The 23860-nt window shown below is 41.3% G+C and overlaps 3 protein-coding genes across 5 annotated transcripts; 2 read left to right on the plus strand and 1 right to left on the minus strand.

Annotated features, from left to right (window-relative positions):
- Positions 1 to 1232: 1232 nt before the first annotated feature.
- Positions 1233 to 11728, minus strand: rdh10a (retinol dehydrogenase 10a). The gene is made up of 6 exons (XM_079360805.1): positions 11124 to 11728; positions 10517 to 10752; positions 4648 to 4746; positions 3389 to 3534; positions 2438 to 2569; positions 1233 to 2301 (listed from the first exon to the last, which is right to left on the minus strand). Exons 1-6 carry the CDS (start codon positions 11407 to 11409, stop codon positions 2178 to 2180), a joined length of 1023 nt encoding a protein of 340 aa, XP_079216931.1. The 5' UTR covers positions 11410 to 11728; the 3' UTR covers positions 1233 to 2177.
- Positions 11729 to 13614: 1886 nt separating this feature from the next.
- rpl7 (ribosomal protein L7) lies at positions 13615 to 17893 on the plus strand. 2 transcript variants are annotated; one of them, XM_079361682.1, is made up of 7 exons: positions 13615 to 13722; positions 14218 to 14317; positions 14405 to 14571; positions 15096 to 15233; positions 16147 to 16256; positions 17043 to 17258; positions 17845 to 17893. In XM_079361682.1, the coding sequence occupies exons 1-6, from the start codon at positions 13709 to 13711 to the stop codon at positions 17249 to 17251; spliced, it is 738 nt and encodes a 245-aa protein (XP_079217808.1). In that variant the 5' UTR covers positions 13615 to 13708; the 3' UTR covers positions 17252 to 17258; positions 17845 to 17893. The 2 variants fall into 2 exon arrangements, with proteins under 2 accessions (XP_079217808.1, XP_079217807.1); XM_079361681.1 differs by lacking the exon at positions 13615 to 13722 and adding an exon at positions 14079 to 14113.
- A 274-nt stretch (positions 17894 to 18167) lies between these two features.
- On the plus strand, positions 18168 to 21348 carry cUnh8orf89 (chromosome Un C8orf89 homolog). 2 transcript variants are annotated; one of them, XM_079361678.1, is made up of 7 exons: positions 18169 to 18545; positions 18645 to 18690; positions 18817 to 18911; positions 19322 to 19460; positions 19884 to 19991; positions 20085 to 20140; positions 20639 to 21348. In XM_079361678.1, exons 1-7 carry the CDS (start codon positions 18344 to 18346, stop codon positions 20776 to 20778), a joined length of 786 nt encoding a protein of 261 aa, XP_079217804.1. In that variant the 5' UTR covers positions 18169 to 18343; the 3' UTR covers positions 20779 to 21348. The 2 variants fall into 2 exon arrangements, with proteins under 2 accessions (XP_079217805.1, XP_079217804.1); XM_079361679.1 differs by lacking the exons at positions 18645 to 18690; positions 18817 to 18911 and having other exon boundaries at positions 18168 to 18545.
- Positions 21349 to 23860: the final 2512 nt, after the last annotated feature.

Consider the following 23860-nt stretch of genomic DNA (forward strand, 5'->3'; position numbering starts at 1 on the left):
TTCCACCCAGCTCAATAACAACTGTGAGAAACTTCTACATTTAAAAAAAACCTCAACTGAGGTCACTGATATCCTACATTTCCTGACATAATTGAGGACATGAACGCAAACTCGAACAAATAACTTGGCATTTGAACATGTGAGTTTAAATGTAGCTCATGACATTTAATGTGAAACTAAACCAAGAAGCACTTTTTTCCCCCCTTTCTTCCCTATGGGGAAGTAAAAGGTCAGAGGTCATTTCACATATCAGCTAACCCAAGAACTGGTGATTTGAAACAAATAGTCTTGCCTAATTTACCAGTTTACAGCATGACACTCATGATAGTCATCCTTTTTTAGAAATCACATGATGCACTATGTTACATACAACTTTCAAAGTCACTTGTCCTTTTTAGCCACACCCTTATCTAGAGGCTACCTGCGTCACGATTAAGGACAATATGAGAGGACAGTGATACCGATACTAGTCAGAAGAGGAGGAAAGGGCTGGGTGGTTTTTATAATCACAATGAAAAACTGTCCAATAGGTTCATCAGCAGTGCAGAAAATTCTCCCGCTGGTTGCATTAATTCCCGGAATTTGGCATAACAAGTACTTTCCACTTCTTCACATGTGACACATTCAATAGCAGCTTGGGTAACAAAAGCATGTGGGTGTTCACACATACATTTCAAGTGTTTTTGTAAACAGCCAATTCAGGTCGATACTCCAGATGCCAACTTGCAAGCTAATAACGACACATTGTTTAATAATCTAAATTACTTTTATTAATTTAAGTTAGGTAGAGACACTAAACATTGGATCCACATTTGCTCAGAAAATTACAAAAAAAAAAAAAGGCTTATGTCATACTGTCAAAATAAAAAATGGCAAAAATTAAGAGGTAGAGAATTTAGGCTCATCACTGTGACTGGACGAATGACGCCTGTTGGAATGTAGTTGAAATTCATAAACTCTTGCCGTCCAAAAAAAAAAAAAAAAAAAAAAAAAAAAGGTATATAAAATATTCATACATCAAATATAATGGAGACAGTCAGTTTGGGATACTCACAACATTACAACATTTACATTTCACTTTAACTGGACAATGTGAACTATGGGCAGGAGTTAAAGTGTTACTTTGGAATCAATGGAGAGCTAGTGTCTTTTAATGCATTTCCCTCAACCAAACATCAGTGTTGGGACAGCAGTTCACCTACATTGGGTCTTTTTTTTTTTTTTCTTTCCCCTTTCCTTTCTTTTTTTTTTTTAAACAAATATTGGTAACAGATAAATTTACAATATAAACACTGCAGATCTGGAAAATCAAAATGCAATTTCTACTCTGCATCTCCCAAAGCAGTACATTCTCAATGTGTCACACATCCTAGCTCAACCCAGGACATGGACTCACTTTCTTACTTTCATTCCAAAGTTTAGTCAATACAGATTTTGAAATAACAGGACTGTTAAACGGATGAGAACTCATTACTCTAGATGCTCCTGTGAAGATTTAATCTGCCTCAATCTGGCCTTCAGAGGTCCCATTGGGAATGTGTAGACTTCATGATAAACATATATGCTACATGTCAGTAAAAAGTTAAGGATGTAACAACAGAATATGGTCAACTTTGAATGCTAAATATTCATCTTGCTATTTTGTTTGGCACAAGCTGAACATAAAAAGCCTCTGCATGGGGAGACGAAGGGGAAATTGAAATGTGTTGGACCTCCCAACAAAGAGAATGCTGGCAGTGTAGAGAAGAAAAATCAGAAATTACAGTGCATGTCTACAAAAATTAAATAAAAGTGATTTTCTTTTACTGTTTGTACAGTAACATACTGTATATTTCCACAATGACACTAGATAAGGCTGGTGACTACATTAGGTAAATAGTTAATTATTGAATACCTTTATCTGTATGATTTCAAAACTAGTGACACAGAATATACAAGTTGGTTTCTTTAAACTTAAAAAAAAAAGACAGACAAATAAATCCTTTGTGTAGTACACAGCTTTCTTTGTTCCAGAGGAACAATATGGTAAACCATTGCATTTGCTCAATGCAAGTGCACCAGTCTAGATTCAGTCTCCTTCCTTCCCTCCCCCCACCCCCACCCATTTCATCCTCAGTGGTTTCTTCCTCATGCGCGCAGGTTTTATGTGCCTCTTTTCTGGTTACAAACAGCGCCTCCTAGATCCCGTTCTTCGCCTCGTTGTTGTTCATGGCCTCCTTTCTCTGGGCAAGGAAGGGGTACATGCACTTATCAGCACCCAGAAACCGGTACATGCAAACAATGGCCTCAAAGGGCAGGATGCTGCGGAGACGGGGTGAAGAAGTTTAGTGACAGTCACTCAGAATATATTTCCCTTGTGAAAATGTACTATGTTAAAACTTAAAGTTAGCAACGTATCATCAAAAACATAAGAGGATGCTGTAAGGAGGCAGCTCACCTTTTCATGAAGTTGACCATGTAGACGCTGCGAGGCGTGCAGATCATGGGCTGGTCAGTGAGGATAGCCCTCATGGCCTGTTTCACACAGAACTCTGGCTTCAGGGGAGGCAGGAAAGGCTCGATCTCCTTCCTTCGTGGAAACAGAAATGACATTTTGTGTTAAAAATAGGGTCAGATGTAAAGAAACATTTTAAAGCAATTTTACTTCAAATGGAAAAGATTTGAAATTTTTCGGGTAAATTGATAAAATTCAGAAACTGACACGGAAAGCAGGGTTGTAATGCCTCATTTTCTATTTAAAAATAAAATGTGGCTCACTTTTAATTTGCATATAGCTATAGTCATCGCTCAAAATGTCAACTCTGGCCTAAAATTCAGAAAGCTAAGAATCAAATTTACTGAGAACTGGTTAGAAGTGAAATTTGTTGATAAAGAAAATGTAAATAAAACTAAAAACTTCAGCGATTAATGGAATTTAAAAAGTTTTTGGTTTCTAATTTATTTAAAAATAGCTCTCTGCCCAGAGCCACAAAGGTTGTTTCATGGTGGAGGGACAGCGAAGCCAAGAGAGCGTGCCACCTTCTGAGTGTAACCATCAAACAAAGTGAGGACTATTACAGCAGCAGGGGGGGGGGGGGGTACAGGTGCACCTGTTGTTGAGGTTTCCCCAGGGAAAGTCGCCCGCTTTGTTTAAAGCAGAGCACTGACCAACAGCATGAAATTGACTTTGTAATATCTCTTTAAAAAAACAAAAAAAAGACAGAAAGTCAGCTGCTGCTTTGAAGTTCAAAAGGTCTTTGTGAGGCAGTTTTAGATGGTGCAAATTAGAGACAAACTCATCCCAGGTGCAAGAAAGCTTTCAAAAAAAAAAAAAAAGGAGAGCCTCGTGTACACTCAAATAATAATAAAAAAAAACACAAAATTACAAAAAAAAACTGGCCAAGCTTACCTTATCCTGCAGCCTTTGAACATTCCTGTGTCGACCAGGTATGGGCACACCAGGGTCATGTTGATGCCTTCCTTCTCTGAGGCCTTCAGCTCATGGCTCAGCGACTCGTGGAACCCGATGGCACCGAACTTACTGGCGCAGTAATCCTGTGGGAAATGAAGAGAGAACAGGTTAGCCCTGTAAAACTCTGCACCCAGGGACGGCAGAGAACATTCTCAAACATGCCCCCCGGGCTCAGAGGGCTCTCCTTGCTGTTAATGATACAGCCACAAAAACCTGAACCAGCCTGTCCGCTGTTCTACAGTTTCATTAGTATTCTTCTCCAGTGTATCAGGAGACGACTCGGCATGAAGGAAAGGTTTTTGATGTGGTTTGCCGTGGAAATAATCTTTCGAAAAAAAGAAAAAGAAAAAAAAAGGGCTTGTGCAAACACAGATGCATGTTAATAAACACTGGGAGCATGAAGAGATTTGACTGCGCACACATAATAGGCGAGGGTTTTGGTTCCCTGAAATTAATGTGCGTGTCTAAAATAACATTTGAGGCATTTCCAGGAAGCATAATAGCTCAACAAAAAACTGACTAAACTTTAGTGCCTTTGAAGGGGACTTACTCATTATGCTTGTGCAGTGAAAGTGAAAGAGCAGCTATGATAACAAAGACAAGTGTAGTAGTCGTCTCAGCGGCGCTCTTATTTCAGAAAACACGGCTCTCATTTAAAATCGCCTTGGCATCATACTCAAAGTGAAAGCCTTCTGTGAAAGCTACCAGTTGACTGTCTCTGTAGTTATGGAGATAAATGACTCCACTAAGTAGGTTTGTAAGTGTTAAGATGAAAAGAATCTGTACGAGGAGCAAAAAAAAAAAAATAAATAAAAAAAAAATACATATAAGACGGAAAACCGTATCCATTGAGCGCCGTGTGGGCTGAATACTGAGTGAGCACAGAGTTGTTCACAAAGCAGTGATGAAGATGTCTCTGTCCCTTGGGGAGCTGTCAGCTCATTCTGGCCCCGGGGCCAGAGCCCAATAGGGGCCCCCAACGCCCCACTGCTGCAGATAGAAGAATCTATAAGAGGCTCCCCAACGCTCATGTGTGTCCCTTAATTTAACGGGTGGAGGGACAACTAGAGAAAGGGGGCCTAACCTCCCCCAGCGCAGTGTGCTCGCTGGCACGCTGAGCATTTTGGAGGAAAAGCACTGGTTTTGGATGGTGGGAACGATGGGGATGTGTAAGCGTCGTTGTGTATGATACTAACCTCCACTCCAGCTGTGGTGAATAAACCCAGGGAGCTGGCAACCGTCACAATGTGACCGTGATTCAGCTCCAGCATCTTGGGGAGAAACGCCTTGGTGGTCTGCGAGGAAGGACAGAAGAGACAGAAGGGCAGAGAAAGAAAAAGAGTAAGGTTAGTTCACTTGTGCAGTTTGTCTGTGCCAAAGCCCTTTGATCCTCTCTGCCTTCCTCTCCCTGTGTTTCTCCGACTTCTCCATGGTGATGCAGAGAGAGGCGTCTGAATGAGAATTCATAACAGGCATGATAATAAAGATCAGTCTGAGCACTGAAGGTGCAGCATTTAAAAATAAAAATGTGCCTTTTTTTCCCCCCCTCTCTCCCTTCTTGGTAGGTGTGAGTTGGACGCCGAGAGAAGAAAAGAGTTTGGGTTTCCCCTTTTAAGGCTTTCACTGAACCAAACAGGTATTTGGTGTGTGCTGCTGTACAATCTGTTCTTTTCCCACACAGATCTAATGCCCGCTGTCCGGCCTGGCTCTAAAGACTTGGTGACAACACCAATCATAGGCCTCCGTTCACTCAACAACAATACAATTCAGCCCCTCGTCTACCCGCACAGCCCTGCGCCCCGTCCGAGCAGCAGAACAATCGACGGCGAGATGAGCGCCGAGATGAAAGAGTTTCACCGGACCGCCACGTGAAACCCTGAGTGACTTCCACCAGCCGGTCCAATGAGAGAGAGAGAGAGAGAGTGACGGTGAGAATAGAAACCCCAGCAGAGACAAGATTCACAGAAAGAGAAAGGAGGGAGGAGTTGATTATGTGCCCCCCCCACGTCTGCTGACTTTGGACACAGCATGAGCCAATCAGCAGGTGTGACATGTGACGGCAATGATAGGAACTGACCAATCACTCTCCCACTGGGAGGTCTGCAAACAAGCAGCGTGCCTTTTGTTCGGTGCGCCGATAGATCTATTCAAGTCAGACAGTGCCATAGTAAGGAACAATGCATGAAGGCTCCAACACCCTTTTAAAAAACATTGAGGACATATTAAATCACAACAACAAATGTCTCAACAGAGCAGCAACAAGTAGTTAAGCAGTGGATTAATCATTGTTTTAAATGTGAAACTGATTTGTGAGCATTCTTTTTGATACTCCCCCCCTCCCCCCCCCCAACTTTTCTGGAAAGTGAGTGTTTCATCAGTTGGAACAGAGCGAAGGCCTGGCCAGAGAAATGCTGCCTCCTTTCTAAACATTTACTGCAAGATCCAGAGAGTGCATGGTACCAGGTTGTACAGCCATGAAATCACTGGCAGGGGGGGGGGGGGGGGGGGGGCCTCATTAAAACTGCATCAAGAGATTAACTTCATTGGATCTTCCGACTCCTACTGTAGTGCCATCTCCTCTTCACCTGACACCTGTATTTAGACGCGTTCAACTCGGTTCTGCGAGATAAGCGAAACTGGGCCGATTTAGGCCGAGGAAATGACTTCATTGTTTCAGAGTTATCCTATAACCTGGTACAGAATAACTGATCTGACTCAGCTCCAAACATCTGCACTTTTTCCAGAACATAAATTTTCAAGTTCCTGAAATATTTAACTCATTGGATGATGAGGCCCAAAGAGGGAACAAGAGAACTCAAAGCTCTGGGTAAAAGCCGAGAAAGGCCTCTGTGAGAACAGAATGGCAGCAGATGACGCAGAGAGTTGCGTGCAAATGAAGCATTAACTTCAGATATACCCATACCTGACTTGAGCCAAGGTTTCCCACTCCCACAGAAACTTTCAGAGAGAGAGAGTGCGGAATGACTTGATCTGGCACAATGTTGTACGGCTGAGGCCAACACTCGGATACAACTGGACAATTTTGCTGAGTGGTGTGAAAATAACTGTAACTGATGGGAGTGAAAAGGCTGGTTCTCTCATCTGGAGAGCTCAACTTAAAGAAACATCCCATCTCTGTCCCCTCAGCCTCGCTCCATATCCAGCTTCTCATGGCAGCTCTGGCATGTTGGTATGACCCCCACTGACCTCTCAGACACAAAATGTGTGAAGGCAACCAGGGGCTCATGTCCTACATCAGAGTGGCTGTAATTGGGTCTCAACGCTTCCTTGTTCCGCTAAATTACCCACTGACACAGTCGGGCCTCCTTGGCCTATGTGGGGGTGCTTTGCCCACTGCACCCCCTAATTGGTGCGTGCCCCCAGGAGCATTTAAGCCACACAAAGCTTCTTGCAGCTGGGGTGTCAGGATGCATTAGTGCAATGGGAATATGAACAAAATATTGGCCTTTGCGTCTGACCAGATGGCCATTTAATTGGGCTGACTTCTCCCTGGACAAGAGAAAAAAAACGCCAGAGCTCGAGAGCTTGTCTGATTCTACAACAGAACATGGAATTTGAGTGGGCTGGGTTTACTGGACATCAAGGGTGATGGATGGAGATCGGTCATGTTGTGGTGGTCTGTAAGCCTCTGCTAAACATCCCTGCCCTCTGTTACTTAAACAACGGGAATCCGATTAACCTGCAAGGCAACGTCAACAATAATTCTGGAAGGAAGTATCGTCAATATAGGACAAAAGGACTGTTCTGGAGAAAGACGGCTTTAAAGTTATCAAAGCCATGTATGAATGCAGTAACAGTACTTTAATGTGATTCAATCTGGGTCATGGATCACAAGATAAAATTGGCTCAGTATGCTGCTCTGTGTCCAAATGTGTTAACTTTTTGATGTTCTCAGCTACCCATTCTAAGATTATAAAACCCATCAGCAACTGAAAAAAATAATAATAATAATCAGGAATAAGTTAGTCCCTTTTCCAGGCAGAAAAAAAAATAAAAAATTGATTAAAGCGTCAATGCTGCTCATCACATGAGTTAAGACCACTTTTCAGTTTAGTCCAATCGTTCAAAGAAACGAGTTTGACCCCCTAAAAAAACCCAACAATGGCCATTCTATTCTAGAAAACATTCTGTAGAGTAATGGATAACGAATTAAGACGATACTGTTCGCCCTGAGCCACCCTTTGGGATATGAACAGGTACCTGGTCACAGAAAAGACCAAAGATGGCCTGATCCAATCAGGGGTACAGGTGCGCCAGGCCTGAGGAGGGGCCCATAAAAACCAGTCAAGTAGGACCCTTCTGCCTGGCTGGCTCCTTTCTCTGGCTACAGAAGGAATGCCGCCTGTGGAACTTGGCTCCTGTCGCCTGGCATCTTGTCAGGCTGATCCACAGACAAGAAAGCAATTGTCACATAAAGTGGGTCAGCAGCAGCAGCTCACCATTATCCTCTCGCCTTCGCCTGTGGATGGGCCGACACTGCCTTCCTTCCTTCCTCTTTTCTTTCCTCTGCTCTTTTCCCGCCATGTCTATGTCCCGTAATTGGACCAGAGAGGTTTGATTTCAGCGAGAGGCTGCGGAAATACTGCTTATCGTTTGTGAGCCACCTGTTGGATAACCAGCTCAAGATGCTGCGGATGATTTCCTTTCATGTCATTCCACTACACAAACACTAATCCTTAAAACGCAAACTCTGGGGACATTTCCTGAAAAGACTGCACACCCCATCCCGGAATGACTCAAAACGGAGACTCAAACCTCACAAATGTGCAGCTGGACTAATCAAAGAATCATCAAACAAATTAAAAAGCTCTGATCCCCTGCATCTGAAAAAAATAATCAGGGAGCAAGGGACTGATTCATAACTGTGTGTGCATGCGTGTGTGCATGTGGCAGAGCCAGATGATCAACCTACATGACTGCCATGCAGCTGCACCCACTGCCTCCAAATCAGGTTGGGAGGGGTCAGAGGGGCCTGAGGAAGGAGGGCCGAAGGAGTGTGGGCTCTGACAAACACTCACTTAAATTACTATCCATTTCCTTGTAATGTCTCCATCCTCGTCTCATTCTCACTACAGTTTCCACCATATCAAAAGGACACAGTTTCTCCCTTTTGTTACACTCTGTGGTGCATGCTCAGATGTTGGGGTCAGCTTTAAAGCTGTTGTCAAGATTTCATGTGGGACGATTTATAGTTTGATTTATCGTACTCGCTTGGATAGATGCAGGGTTGCTGATTATTTTTTGGCACCGACATTAAATCTTTCATGCTTCCCTGCATGGCCAGTACTTATGTACTGCCACATACTGACACACTTAGAAAACTTAAAGAACATTTTTTGGTAGAATTCTCATCACCTATTTTGTTCAAAACTACAGGAATAAAAAAATTTAAAAAAAGTAAGCACACCCATGTTCTTTAAAAAAGAATTAAATGGCAAAAGCTGATGGACTCTTATTCAGAATTTTGTAAGGATTAGGGAGCATCTGCCAAAATAGATGCAGATATTACTTGAGTCATAAACCACAAATGGGCCCTTAAATACCTGCTGTTCCTAATGGAAGAAAAAAAAAACAATAGTGTGTGTAATGTAGCACCTGCATGCAGTGACTAACCGTACTGTGTTTGTGTAAGAGAGAAAAGTGGACAGATCCCTGTTAATCTAAGCTCCATTCATCTAGCTTGTGTCTTTTAATGAACCACATCCTCCATTCTGCCTGTCGCCATTCATTAAGTCCCTCTTTCATCTGCCCTCCCGCCCCCCCTAAAGAAAACCACCCTCTCCACAGAGTACGAGTGAACACAAACACAGACCCCTATTAAAAAACCTAAATCTCGCCACCCAACCACTGGATCCTGACTCCAAATCCCGGATGTAAAAGATCGTGGAGATAGCCAGCGGAGAGACACATGAATGGAGAGTCATTAAAAAGGAGGGAAAAACACAACCTGTCTCACAGACAACACAAGAGATTTGCATGCTCAATTAGGTAGCTTTACAATCAGTGGTTTCATGGCATCCCTGGGAATGCAGGTTTATGTTTAAAAAGAAAAAAAGGGAGAAAAAAAAGAAAAGAAAGCGCCTGTGGCAAAACGAGCTTCACTGGACACTTTGCTCAATATATTGAGACAAACAGTCAATTCAAATGGCATCCTCAGTGCTTGCATTTACACTGCAATAGGTCTCTAAACCAATTTGTACACCATTACTGTGACTGGGAGGAGAGGGGCTTAGACAGCAAACATCTCCAAATCCTGTCAATAAGATTGCTCTTCTTAGTGGATTTTTTAAATGGAAAGCTGCAACCACCGTCTTTCCATGCATCCAAAAACGCACATGAAAAGCTTTTATAGCACCTCGCCAGTTCAAAATGCACGTGTATGTTTATCTAGTGCGCCATATTCCCGCCATCAGTCTCACATGGCCTTTCAGATAAATATTCACAGAAGAAAAGGAGCCAGAGAGGGAAGGAAAAAAAAAAAATCTGATGTACAACAAATCACTCTGCCAACAAAATATGGCAAGCTGATTTGGAACAGCTCCAAGCCCTGTATATACAGAACCTCCTGCTTCCATCACAATAAGTCAAGATGTGAGCAGATATGCGTGGCGGCAAAAGGAGGAAAGAAGAAAGTGCTGACATACCAAAAGAATCACCACAGACTCAGGATGCCAAAGAGCTAAGGCAAGACAAAAAAAAAAAGCCAAACCTGTGACTTTCCTCTGAGAATTAAACTCAGCATTCAAATCTGAACATCAATGGGAAGTATTTATGGTCAGAGTTTGTGAACCCTGCAGACACACATTCTGACACACCTTGGATTTTTGAGTTTGGCATACAGAAGGAGATGATTACGAATAGGCATGCGAGACAGACTGGAAACATTCCTGAGAATCTAGCCTCACTGTAAACACATTTGATAACACTGTGCTCATGGCAACTGATGCAGATGTAATCCATGATAATACTGCAAGTTCTAACACCTATTTACAATCTAAATGACTCCAGTAAATTACTTGATTATTTGCCGGTGCATCGACTCACCCAAAAGTGTGCATGGCAGTTGACTATCATGGTACGCTCGATCAGCTCATCAGGGCACTCCAGAAGATGATGTCCGGAGACAACGCCGGCGTTGTTGATCAGTATATCCACGTCTCCCACCTCTCGACGCACCTTCTCAGCTGTGGAATACACATTCTCCCGCTTCCCCACATCACACACATATGTGTAGACCTGTGGCTGGAAAGGAGGGACCTCCTCCACACCTCCAACGGGTCCTGTAAAGGGAGAAAACATACATGAGAAAAAGGGATCATGTCAAAAGTTTGATCAGCAGGTGGTTACACATTTTGTCAATCTTTAAAAAAGGTGAAATATTCAACCATTTTCAGGCATGTTAAGAGGTCGTTTTAAGCTTAAAGTTGCACACCAAAGCAAACCAAAGCAGGCATTTAGAAATGTAAATCTGAAATTGTGTGCAGAGGAGCACGTGAGACATTGCAGCCATTTCGAAGTAGCTTTGTGAGATATAAATAGGCGACATCAACAGACAAAGATCCCCGTCGCTGATGTCCCGTTTCAATGCGGTTTCGCTGACCATGCGTAAAACAGATAACGTTCATAATTGCTTCAGAGAAAGCATTCTCACCGTCTTTGGTAATGGGAGTGTCCAGCTCGTGGTAAATCTGCCGCACCATCTCCGCCGTTTCCTCATTGCTTTGGCTGTTTATGTCCCATAACACCAGTATCGCTCGTCTCCGGGCGAACTCCTTGGCGAAGAGCCGCCCGAGGCCGCTTCCAGCCCCGGTGATCACGCACACCTGTCCCGCCACGCTCTTCTCCTTCGGCCGCACAACCCACTTAGCCCCGGCCGTGACAAAAGCCCAGAGCACTTTCAAGATGACCACGAAGAACTCCGCGATAATTATCATCATCTTGACCGAGCTTTCAATCTATGAAAAGAAAAATAGCGAGCGTCTCCGTCTTATAAGCTTCTTGAAGCGCAAAGGAAGAGTCACCAGATAAACTTGGCTCACAGTGCGCGCACGAGACGCAAACAACGCTCCAACACGCGCACAAAAAAACTAACGAAAAGAGCGCACAAAAAAGCTCATGAAAGTGTGGACAGAGTTCAGATGCTGCTCAGTCAGAGTCCAGTTGCATTGAGTTATGATGAGCAGCTACTACAGACTATGCCTCCTACTTCCTCTGCTGCTCCAACACTCTTCTCATCCTCAGACGCATCTCTCTCCCTTTTTATTCAGTCCACCCAGAGAGCTGGACCCAATAGGACGGAGACATCAGCGCCTGTCAGAATACAGCGCTTAGTCCGTACTCACACACGCGCGCGCACACGCACACACACGAAGGTGATGTAACTCAAAAAAATTTACCTAACACCAATCTGTCGAGATTTTCTCCCTGAATTCAATCGGCTGTCTCATTTGATGACCGCAGCACAGGGTTGCATACTATTTAAAAGCCACTGCTGTCTATTCCTGGGATTTATTTTTGTTATGTTTTTCATCACTTTTTTTCCCATTAACTTCTCATTGTAACGAAAACCAAGAGTGACTATTTTGTCTTGATTCCTATAATATATTATTTTGTTTAAATCATAATCGTTCATTAAAATGTAGAGAATTTTATGAAAACTAAATATACTTATACCGAGTTTTTCAAACACGAAACGCAGATTTCATGCAGTCACAGAGAAGGTCATACCTTTTAAATCTAAGGCCAATGTCCATCCATACATGAAGGGGACTCAAACGTCGTTCTTTCTTCAAAACGATCCTGGCTCTAACTCGAGCTGATCTTGATTTGAACAAAACACTGAATAGAAACGTCAAACAGTATAGCAGGACTACATCTAATTGCTTCTGTAATCCATGGTGTGCAGCTCTTAAGAAAGTGAAAGTGGCTGACTACGTCTCCGTGCAGACCTGTGGTAATCTTATCTTTATCTGAACGAATAGACGCAGTCATATGTGTTTTTTTTTTTTACATTTATTGGACACTGGACAGCATGTGGCCAGAGAATCCTGACCTCGCCTGGTACATGGAAAGCATTGGATGAAAAATCGTGTATTTTTTTTCTTTATTCATCGCTCGATTAGGACATTGTGTAATAATGTCTCGTCAACGCCGGAGATGTGTATGCTAGGGGTTCCTCGGAAACAAAACAAATGGTCCAAGAATGTATAAACCCCAACACCAAAATAGGATTATTACACTTAGCGAAAGTTCCCCCAAACATTTGCAGTGGAAATTTCGTCCAATTACAAACAACAACATCCAGTAGGCATATCCTGATAGGAGCCTTAGCAGACCTTTTTACCCTGCAAAGATTTATAATTTAAAGGCCTATTATTATTATTGTTATGGAGGAGTTTAATAGACCTACTTTGTACTATTTAAGCATGAAGTCATACGCTTTTCTTGCAAAGTATTTGAATTTATAAGGACCCATTGAAATATTTACATGAGCTACGAGGGAATTAAGCATTAAGAGCCTTGAAATAGAGCCTAAATACTCAAGCAAAGTAGTAGTTATGGCCACAAAAACATGCTTTGTTCTTGTAATACTTTTATTAAATGTGCATTTCTAAAATATTGGCAGCTGAATTCGAAGTGACAAAAGTCTTTCTTTCTACTTTATAACGAAGCTGTTCACCACACAGCTTGTTGTCTACAACCTGAAGCAGACGATGAGGTCTTTCCGACCCCCCAGTTAGTTGCAGCATCAAGCGAAATTATTTTGCAAAAGAAGCTTTTCTTATCAGACGCTTGACTGTGCTGGTGTGAAAAACGAAGTGTTAGCGCCCTCTGCCGGACACGTTACTGTGTTACTGTCACCTGTGGCACACATTACAACACGTTCATTAGACATTATAACACTGCAATATTTATTTAACATGAGTTAGGTGGTGGATTACAGAAGGAGCGTTTTGCTTTTTTTTTTCTTCTTTTTTTTTTTTACTGTCATAAGGCTTTCCAAATAGCCTCGGCTAAATCCATAGACTAAAAATGAAAAACCGTTTACATTTATTTCATATAATGATTCCAGTGACAGTATGGCAAAAAAACGCTATAATAAACTGATGCAACATTTTATGAAAAGAAAAAAATGTGACTGTAAAAGTCAGGCAGCAGAAAGGACAGTCCTCGGCGGTCCTAAATCCTTTAACGCGCACATGCGCAGAGAGAAAACCCTCTTTCCCGGTGGACGCAATGGCGGACGCAGAGTGAGTGTTTTCTGCCGATCAAAAATCTAATCACATCCAGTGTTTAACTAACTGTTTTTCTTATTTTTACATTTTTTACAGTTTGTTAAGTTACCACATGTCTCAGAATTGTTTGTATTTTTTAAGGATGCGCGTTTTTATTGTTGTTAAGATGACTTTGTGTAAAAGTATGTGTCGATACATTAGCAGAACAACATGGCTGTCGTTTCCAGGCTCCATGCTCTTAGTTGTTCTCTTAAACTGTAAACTACGTTGGGATTACGTAGCCATATAACACTTCTCCCCAGTAAGGAATAATGTCGTAGACTGTAGTGTTACTTTGAATGGTTCAAAGTGAAGTATGGTAGCGCTAACGCTGTGTTCACGCCTGTATGGAGCCGGTAAATGACAGGTTAGCAAGCTAACAGCAGCTACACCGTGGCATGTTAAATATGGAGAATATACGTCTATACTGTTACTGATGCATCGCTGTTTATTTTCTATCTCGTTTGATAGAAAAAAGGTCCCGGCTGTCCCTGAAAGCCTTTTGAAAAGGCGAAAGGCCTTCGCCACCATGAAGGCCATGCGCATCAAGAAGATGCTGGCTGAAAAAAAAGTAAGTTGTATGGGTTGTTTTTTTATTTTTCTGTAAAATGTGTGAACTTTTCCTTGAATGATCATGTGCTGTTTATTTTGTGTACAGGCCCGCAAAGTGACCAGGAAGCTGATCTACAAGCGGGCTGAGAAGTACCACAAGGAGTACAGGCAGATGTACAGGCGTGAGATCCGCCTGGGTCGTACTGCTCGTAAAGTGGGAAACTACTATGTTCCAGCAGAGCCCAAACTGGCCTTTGTCATCAGAATCAGAGGGTGAGAAGCTCATTTTGTATGATAACTTGTTTCTTCAGTGTATCTGTCATGGATTGCTCTTAGACACCCGTTCAGGTTCTTCTCTTGGTTGTTTTATACATGTAAGAAATGGTGTATTCTAGTATATAGTCTGCAGGCTTGTTTACAGCATGTTTGCTTTTATTTCACGATACTAGTTCTGGAGAACACATCAAAGCTTCTGTATTTGCATGTTGTTTAAATACGGTTGTTCCTCTTATGTCAAGTTGTTAACTATTGTTAGTAAAAGTTAAAGTTGCTCTTTAATTTTGAATGGGACCTATGATGGTGTCCCTCATGAAGTGATGTCCATAAAGCAATCCATCTGAATGTACTGCAAAAGTTGTGGTTAATGATGTATCCTCTTTCCCCGACATATCGACTATGGTGATAAACAATATTGTAAAATAAGCCAATTATTTCTGAAACCACAAAAGAATCAACGACGCAAACGTAATGTTAACGTGTTAAACTGTGTTAATCACAATCATCTTTTCTTGTCCCAGTATCAATGGTGTCAGCCCCAAGGTCCGCAAAGTTCTGCAGCTCCTTCGTCTGCGCCAGATCTTCAATGGCGTGTTCGTCAAGCTGAACAAGGCTTCAATCAACATGCTCAGGATCGCTGAACCTTACATCGCTTGGGGGTAAGGCTGTCGATTCTCATCCTAAATTTAGGGAGACCAGATAAACGAAAGCTTACCTGGGGTCATTGCTCCATGTTAGTGTGCTGCTTTTCCCCCATGAACTGGTTAATTTAAGTTTATTTCTGGAATGTAGTTGATGATGCTGAACTTTTTTCCCCATCTTATCGACTGTGGTGAATACTTACTGAACTAAGCCAGTTTTGTCTGAAACTACATTCCAGTTTAGTAATTAGTGTAGATATTTACTCATCTGATGTTTGAGAAAAGTAATTGTAAGAAAGTTTGTTCAGAGGCATCTGATAGATGTGTTGACGGGATAGAATAGTTTTGTCAAGCTTGCTTCCAACAGAATGAGCCGATGACCACAGTGACACTTGAGATAAGATTTAGGTTTTCCATTTTACAGAAGTCTTCAGAGAATGATAATATAACCTGATATTCTCAGAAGTTGTCTTTATGCACATTCAAAAACTTTAGGTTTGGTGAAGATTGAAATGCTTTGTCAGACAGTACTTATCCAAAGTGTTTTCTTCTGAAAGCACCATCACCTCAATATTATTGTTGTTAAAGGAGCCCAAAAAGGATATACGTTTCAACTCGGTTTAAATTAAAAAAAAAAAAATTCTACTTCATCCATTAATTTTAGGTTTTGTTGTACTGTAAAGGCAGGCCATTGAAACACACCAGAAATCTAGTAAAGAGAAGAAAAAACAAATGATACAAGGAACTTTTAAGTGATGAAGTTTCTATAATGAGACCAGTTCACAGACCTCGCTGAACAGGAACACTTGTATACCAACTTGTGGGTTACTCTGTTATTTGAAGTATTATGAGTGACTTGTTATAAGTAACGTAGCTTAAAATGGAGTATATGCAGGCTCATATTCAAACCTTCATGACCGGTTTCCTCCAGATATCCCAACCTGAAGTCTGTGCGCGAGCTCATCTACAAACGCGGCCACGGCAGGATGAGGAAACAGCGCATCGCCCTCACAGACAACGCTCTGGTGGAGAAGGCCCTTGGTATGGACATGTTTGACTTTTAGATTTATAAAATCTGTGATTTGAAGGGACAACTGTTTAGAAGAAGAGTCACCTGGGCTTTAAAATCTACAACACCATCAGTAGATGGCTGTCAGTGAGTCTGCTTAAGTTTTCCCACAGTGGTAAAGAAAAGTGTTTTATCCTGCAGGTTGTTTAATGTTAATGACAAATATTTTGGCCTAGACTGGCTACTTTTAGTTGAGACATTTCTTATGAATTGGTCTTATACAAATATAGATGTAATGGAAGCATTAAGGTTGTATACAGTTTTGTTTTTCTATCTTAATAGATAATTTCAGCTTTGACTGCAGACTGATGATTTAAAGGTGAAATACTAGACAAAGTGCTACATGTGGTTAATGATGCACACTTTTTTCCCCGTCTTATCGACCATGGTGAAAAAACTGAAACTAAGCCAGTTGTGTCTGAAACCACATGTCATTCTAAAAGTGACAATGCATTACTTCAGTTCTTCACACATTTCTCCTAACTGATCAGACTGAAATCCCAAAAGATAAAATGAATGTGTGACTTTGAACTTCAAACCTTACTGGGGAGAAGTGTTAAATGTTTGTCAAACTTTCTCTTCTCTCCACCAGCCCAATTAAAATAGGTTTAATCTTTGAAGTTAGTTGTTTCTGTTTTTTAACTTGTATTGTCTCAAATCAGCTCCAACCTTCCCTTCCTTCTCCTTTTTAAACGTCAACATGTTTTTGAGCTGCTATCAAAGCAAATGTGTTAAGTACTCTGCTTTTTGACCTGCAGGCAAATACGGCATCATCTGTGTTGAGGACCTCATCCATGAGATTTATACAGTTGGAAAGAACTTCAAGCCTGCCAATAACTTCCTGTGGCCCTTCAAGCTGTCATCACCCCGTGGTGGTATGAACAAGAAGACAACACACTTTGTGGAGGGAGGAGACGCTGGCAACAGGGAGGACCAGATCAACAGAATGATCAGGAGGATGAACTGAAGCTGTGGTGAGTCTGGAACATTGCATAGATGTATAAATATCTTAACAGCTTATTAGATGTGGTTAATGATGCATATTCTTTTTTCCCCATCTTATCGACTCTGGTGAAAACAAGCTGAAAATAAGCCAATTATGTCTGAAACCACATCAAACCCATTAATATTAAAGTCGTCCGTTAGGGATGTCACTTTCCATGAGATGCAGTAGAATTAATTAGTTACGTCCAGATCAGAAGGATGTTGATTTTACTCTATGAAGTGTTTTTGAGGTGTCAATTTCTGATGGATTAACTTCTGGGATGCATTTAGACATGGACTCTTAATCGTCCTTCAAACTTGAACTTTACAGTGCAGATAAGAATGACCTTTCATTGCAGTGGCTCGTAGTGCATTATAAAAACGGCCGTATTTAACATTAATAGCAGTATTAAATGTGTTCCCAGCGTAACTACTTTAAAGCTGGTGTTTATAATTTGAAACTATTTTGACACCAGACTTAACTTTAACAAATTAATATTATTGACTTGAGTATCATATTTAATGGGCATCCCTTAGTATATGATCTCTAACCTTGTTTTCTTCTCCTTTTTTTAGGTTTGCAAAGGACTCAAAATGTACAATAAAACATGGAAGAAAAAAAAAACTTGGTCTTGTCATTATTGTACCTTTAATGTCATGAAAACTGTTATCAACCCAGAGTTTTTAATTGTGTTAAACAAATTCATCATAAGTACTCATCCTATTCGCTGTTCGTGTTTGATTCATCTGTATTTTTAAGAGCAGTACTCATAACTCAAGATAAGTGAACATAGTTTAATCTTGGACAAAGCTATTGAAACCCCTTCAACTCAAAGTGTAACCTGAACTTTTAGAAGTTTTTTTTTGGCTTACAGCTCATCGAGAGGAGCAATGCAACGGGAATAAGGGGTTAGCCTGTTTCCATGACGACGCAGTGACTCGTTAGCATTTGTGAGCTGCAGCCTAGCATTTCTGCACGGAGATGGACAGCCAGCTAATCTTCACCGTTATAAAGACCGGTCAGCAATTTTATCAGCAAGACAAGCAGTTATAAACACTTTGTTGTGGTTTCACCATGATGACTTTTCAGTTTAACCCATCGTTATCAACCGCTAAGGTGTTTACATCACAAGGACGCTCAAACTGCAGCGAGCGCGGCCCAGACACAGCTGCGTATCCAGCATCCAGGAAGTTCAGGATGGGAGGAGGTGGAGGACCAGCAGCTTTCAGACAATATCTCTTGAGGGAGAAATATCCTGCGATACATTCCTTAAACGGTAAGTAAACTTAACCCCCTAAATGCCTAGTATACGTTTCCAGATGATAGCGCTAGCTTAACAATGTGATGGAGGCTAAAACAGTCATCTCTGTTACAGAGTCGAGTGGCTGGAAGAACTTGGTCTCTGACTTCGTTGTCAGAGGGTAAGATCTGGATCTTCAGTGCTATCAGATGAAACATAACATCTATAGTTTAATTACTGGGTGGATTTAATTTCTAGACATCTGTGCCAATATGACGGGCTCCATTTCTCTCTTGAATGTGTGCAGCTCAGCTAATTCACCCCAAGATGTCAAACTGGAGTTGGAAAACACTGACCCAAAGAAAGACCTCTGTGGCAGACAGCTGCTATATGATAACAAATGTAAGGATTGCAGAAACGTAACTTAAGTTATGTTTTTTTTTAAATTAAAATATGTATGAAAGTATTACTGTTTGGTGTTTCATGGATGTATTTATCACATTTGACCTTATAAAAGGATGCACATTGAATTTAATGTTCCTTCCTGGGTTTTAATTTGATGACCACTAGATGGCGATATCGTTCTATACATTATGAACAAAGGTCTCAATTTTATGTAGGCATATTAATGACTTGAATGCCACTTACAGATATAACCTTGCATTCAGAATTAAAGGTATTTATGGAACAAGTGACGTGCAGTTTCCCTTGCTCTCCAAAAAAAAAAAAAAAACGCCTGAATTTACGAGTTATGAATTGTGGTCACACGAGGTGCTAATCCTACATCTCTGAATCCTAACCTAACCAATTAGGTACGGGATTTGAGAGGACCAGAACCGTGATTCCTCCGCTGACCAGGGACTACCCTGTGAATAGACCTGGCCACCTGCATCCCTTCAAACTGTCCCAGGACCTTCCCCACATGCATGGTGTGCGGCCCCTCACCCTTGGGTAACCAGTGAATTTCTGTTTATGTTGGAGCTGCGGTCTTCAAAGCGTATTCTTAGAGACAGCTGCATAAATTGCTGTAATAAGACTGAGTCGCTGTCTGACATACACCAGGAAAATGAACTCTGAAAAAATCTGACAGATATAATTAATATTTTGACACGTGTAATTTATCTGTCACAAACAGAAGGGTTCAAGCTGTTTCTTAATATCTAACTACCCAGTGACATGAATAAAGTTTACGTTTTTACTTTCCAGGGTAATGAGATAACAGAATTTTATGGGAATAGATTAGTTTTATTGCTTCCCCATATATAGTTCTTACTGATGATCAAAACACATCTGCTCTCCATAGGGTTAAAAAAAAAAGTGAAAGTTGCTCTATAATGCTGTTCTGCATGCATGCCCTCATGTTTTGTCTTGCAGGTGTCATGGAAGATATGAATTCAAAAGAACCCCAGAAATGGGCTTTCCCTCCACATTAGTCCTCAACGGCCGAAACACCTTCTCAGTTGGAAACTGCAAACTCGGCAGGTATTTTTACCCTCAATCAGACCAGGCCAATCAATAGTTCTCTCAATTATTCCTGAGCCCTGTGCCTTCTCTGCTTTCCCTTCTGCTCTGCAGGCCTAAGGTGAATTATTCAACCTACACGCTACAGACTGTTAAAGACAATCAAAAGAGTGAGTTTGTTTGGAAGCTTTGGGTCAGGTATTTGTTGTGGTCTTAACAAGTCTAGTCAGACTGTCTTGTCTGCAAGTGAGAATACAACTTCATCCTGTCCAGGTGTTTATGTGGATTTATTGGCAGCAAATGTGTCATATTTAAAGGATTTTGTTTCTCCAAACAAAGTGGGGCAGGAGAGAGGAGGTGTGTTCAGTGTTTTCAGATGATGTGGGGTCTCACTTTGAATCAGCACAGACCTGTGCTTTTCTTTCTATTTAGATTTGATTCTCTGCACCAACAAAAATAAGTTCTATCTAAAGCACACTAACTAAGCAAAACAAAGTATCCTGATCCATGACGTACTAAAGCAATACGACCAATGACAAAGAAACAACTCATCTTTCAAGGGAAATCCAGTATCAAAATATTGCCCGTAACTTCTTTTGGTCAATGTTTTTCAACCTATTTTTTCTTCTCCTCTCTTTCTTCATCCCTTTTTGTCTCCTGGCATTCAGGCCAGTCCTTTCCAGACCCAATGGTCGGAGCGCCTCGCTCTTTCATCCACAGGGTAACTGAGCTGTCCTCTTTGGAGGGAGAGACGGTGAGACAAGAGAAGCTCAAGAAAATGAAGAAACAGAGGAAGGCTCCATCCTGACAATCACCCTCCCCCCAGTCAAATGGGTTCAGGATCAAAACCTTGGAGTCTGTGCCAACAAGGTCAGAGCAAAATAAACCATTGACACTGTGCTCCTTTCAGTGTCTTCTTCTCACTGCTTGTCTGTCCTCAGTGACATTAGTTTTCTGCTTATCTTGGCTGATATTCACATTTTGGGACTCCTGACCTGAACTCCTCTAATTTAGTGATTATATGCAGTATTTACTATCTATGGGAAACGGCAGCACGTGCTACCGAAATGAATGCTGAAAAATTATTTTTACTCAGATCGCAAAGCTGCATGAAAAGATAGTTAGTTTACCTCTCCAATGGCTTGTAATGGCTGTTATGTAATACTGCCATATTTCTCCATGTATCATCAATATGTTATAGACGCTGTCAAGATTGGACCTCATTGCAATACTGTTTTAAACATTGCCGATATATATTCATTACGCTTTGTCTGGTAAGTGAAATATCTCTGAACATATGACATAGTTTAGCAGAACCATTACTGTGCCTTGTAAGACGTCTTCCTGAAATGAAATAAATGTATTTTTGTTATTTCAATTCTTTTCGTCAAGAACACTTGTTTTTTTGGGGGGAGGGGGGGGGGAAGACAAGTTTATGCATATAGCACATTTCAACAACAAGGCAATTCAAAGTTCTTCTTCGTTTTGGTGTCATCTTCATGGATATAGACACAAAGTGCCTCCAGATCCCAGAATGTGGTTTTTTCCCACATATCCCATTGTTTGGTTGCTGTGTGGAGGGCAGCTCGTGTCTCAATAGTCTTGTTCATTGAAATGACAATTGTCTTTTTGTTTCGAGAGAAATGAGAAGTTCATTTAAGTTTGAAGATGTAGCAGCAGTTTGGGCTTAGACTGTCCACATTTTTTTTTTACTTTTTGATATTTCAGGTTGCACATTGTTTAAAGTCTCTCGTTCCCCTTCAGAGATGGTCGCTAACCTTTTATAGCTCTTGCTTCAGAGTAGAGCACACTCCCAGCAACATGGCGGTGTGCATGCAGAAGACAAAAGAAATCCCCAAGGTTTGAAGTCCTTAAGGAACTTTGCATGTCAAGAAAGATTGCATGTCAAAAGTGTTGAGTAAGACCTGATTCTAAATATTGGGTTTAATTTAAAGTCGAAGTTTAAAGAACTTTTGTCACGTGTTATCGTTCTGCTGCAGTCATCCTCAGTTTTCACAAGCACACAGAAGCAACAGGACCAAGACGGCCCCCTTGCTGACTCTTAGGTGTCAGTGTTCTGCAGTTTGTCATTGAGAGCGTTTCAGTGTCGGACAAAGAGAGGGACGGATCAAGTCTTTCTGGTGAAAGACTTTTTAATTAGTGATCAATGGGCCGCTGATGGCCTAGTGGTTATGTTGCGCGCACATGTATGGAGTCTAGGCTGATAGCAGCGGGCGTTGGTTCAAATCTGACCTCGGCCCTTTTCTGAATATCATCTCTCCTGCCAACGTATTCTGTCTCTCCTCAGGTGTACTATCTATAAAGGCCCAAAGAACGTTAAAAACCAAAGATCTGGTTATATTTTAACATGTTCATTAGGATAAACAAAGTGGAGACATGAGAGGACTGCTAACAAAGTTTAGAAACACTTCAGGAAGTGTGTACGTAAAAGACTTTTTTCCAATTTTAAGCCAAGCCGTTAACAGTTTTATTGAAGGAAGTGTATCCCTCAGCTCCCGAAACAATTGTGATGTTGTTAAATGTTTGGATCTGTTTCCGTTCGTCCCTCCCTCCCTGCAGAAGGTGAGGTGTGCATTTCATAGGACGCACATTGACCTAGAAACACTGAGCCATCCCCTTATTTATGCTAAGTGAAGGGGTTGTGTTCATGCTCAAATGGACGCTGGGACTCGCTCTTCTTGCAGGCTTTTTTTTTTTTTTTTTTTTACTGTCCCTTTCAAGTGGAGTGAAACAAAATGACCTGGAACAAACAGTCAACAATGAGGGCTTTAATAAGCAGTGAAGTGAGGCCTGCCCACCGGCGGTTTATCGTTTCACTGTCGTCCCACTGAACTCTTATCCAGGACACGGCACAGTGCTCCTTTAAACAAGTCTTGGTGCATTTTGATAAACAAACCAGAATTACCAGGTACCAGTGCATTCCTGTCATTTATTTTTTTGGTTAAACATTTTCACTACACTCTAACACTCTTTCATACAATATTGTTATTATAGGATTTTTCTATCAGAACTGCAACATGTGAGGAGAGTCCAGATACCTCGGCTCAACCAGTGCCATAATGAAGAAAGGCCAAGTTGTGTTACTGTTCTTCGCCTGACTTGATATTGTGCCAGTCGGGTCTATCAGCGGGGATCAGAGAATGTGGCCTGTCCGCCAAATTATAACCTTGCCAACGCTTCAAATCAAATATGCCCTAAATATGTTCGGGCCAGTTTCAGTGGAAAAGGACTAGCTTGATTTCGGGACAAAGATCTTCTGTTATTATTGGATGATTTATTGAGTATGCATGTTGTTGTGCTGCCACATTCCCTATTTATTTTTTTTTTCAACAACAAGAGGTTGAATAAGTTATGGGTAACGTGAAAGGAACAATGAGTGCTTTAAATTTCTACAGAGCTTTTTGACATTTTTGCGTCATTGTTTTATCTTTCTGCCTTTAACTTTATACTTTGGTCCACATGGTATGGCTCCAGCTCCTATACTGGCAAATCAAGACGTGATGATGTCATGTTTGGCTCTACATTTATTTCTGTACATCTCTAGAAGAATAAAGCTCTACACTCACAGTATCATATCTATTATTTAGGAATAAATGAAGATAAAAGACCTCCAGTCTCCCAAACCAATGTTTCCTACCAAAGGCTATGACTCTCTTATTGACAAGTTCTGTGTGTTTGTTTTGTCTAACCAGACAGGGTTTTGAATAGACTTGTTAAAAGATTCTAAAGGGTCCTTTTACAGTGCTCAATTACAAATGATAGTGCCAACAGGTGACGTGTAAACAAGAACTCCCGGTCCCATAGCAACGTGAAGGGCATTGGAGTCAAATCTTAGCTTCTATCATCACAGAACTACAGATGAAACCATA

Source organism: Symphodus melops (assembly GCF_947650265.1).
Source record: "Symphodus melops genome assembly, chromosome: 14".
Taxonomy (NCBI): domain Eukaryota; kingdom Metazoa; phylum Chordata; class Actinopteri; order Labriformes; family Labridae; genus Symphodus; species Symphodus melops.

Bases quoted from the DNA above. Each gene is read 5' to 3' on its own strand.
- rdh10a (XM_079360805.1), bottom strand. From the start codon at position 11,409: ATGATGATAATTATCGCGGAGTTCTTCGTGGTCATCTTGAAAGTGCTC. The intron at 3,535-4,647 runs GTTAGTATCATA...CATTTCCCACAG, and splicing joins TCACCACAGCTGGAGTGGAG to GATTACTGCGCCAGTAAGTT. The intron at 2,570-3,388 runs GTAAGCTTGGCC...GTTTCCACGAAG, and splicing joins TTCAAAGGCTGCAGGATAAG to GAAGGAGATCGAGCCTTTCC.
- rpl7 (XM_079361681.1), top strand. From the start codon at position 14,094: ATGGAGCCGGTAAATGACAG. The intron at 14,318-14,404 runs GTAAGTTGTATG...TTTTGTGTACAG, and splicing joins AGATGCTGGCTGAAAAAAAA to GCCCGCAAAGTGACCAGGAA. The intron at 15,234-16,146 runs GTAAGGCTGTCG...GGTTTCCTCCAG, and splicing joins GAACCTTACATCGCTTGGGG to ATATCCCAACCTGAAGTCTG.
- cUnh8orf89 (XM_079361678.1), top strand. From the start codon at position 18,344: ATGATGACTTTTCAGTTTAACCCATCGTTATCAACCGCTAAGGTGTTT. The intron at 18,546-18,644 runs GTAAGTAAACTT...TCTCTGTTACAG, and splicing joins TGCGATACATTCCTTAAACG to AGTCGAGTGGCTGGAAGAAC. The intron at 19,461-19,883 runs GTAACCAGTGAA...TTTGTCTTGCAG, and splicing joins GTGCGGCCCCTCACCCTTGG to GTGTCATGGAAGATATGAAT.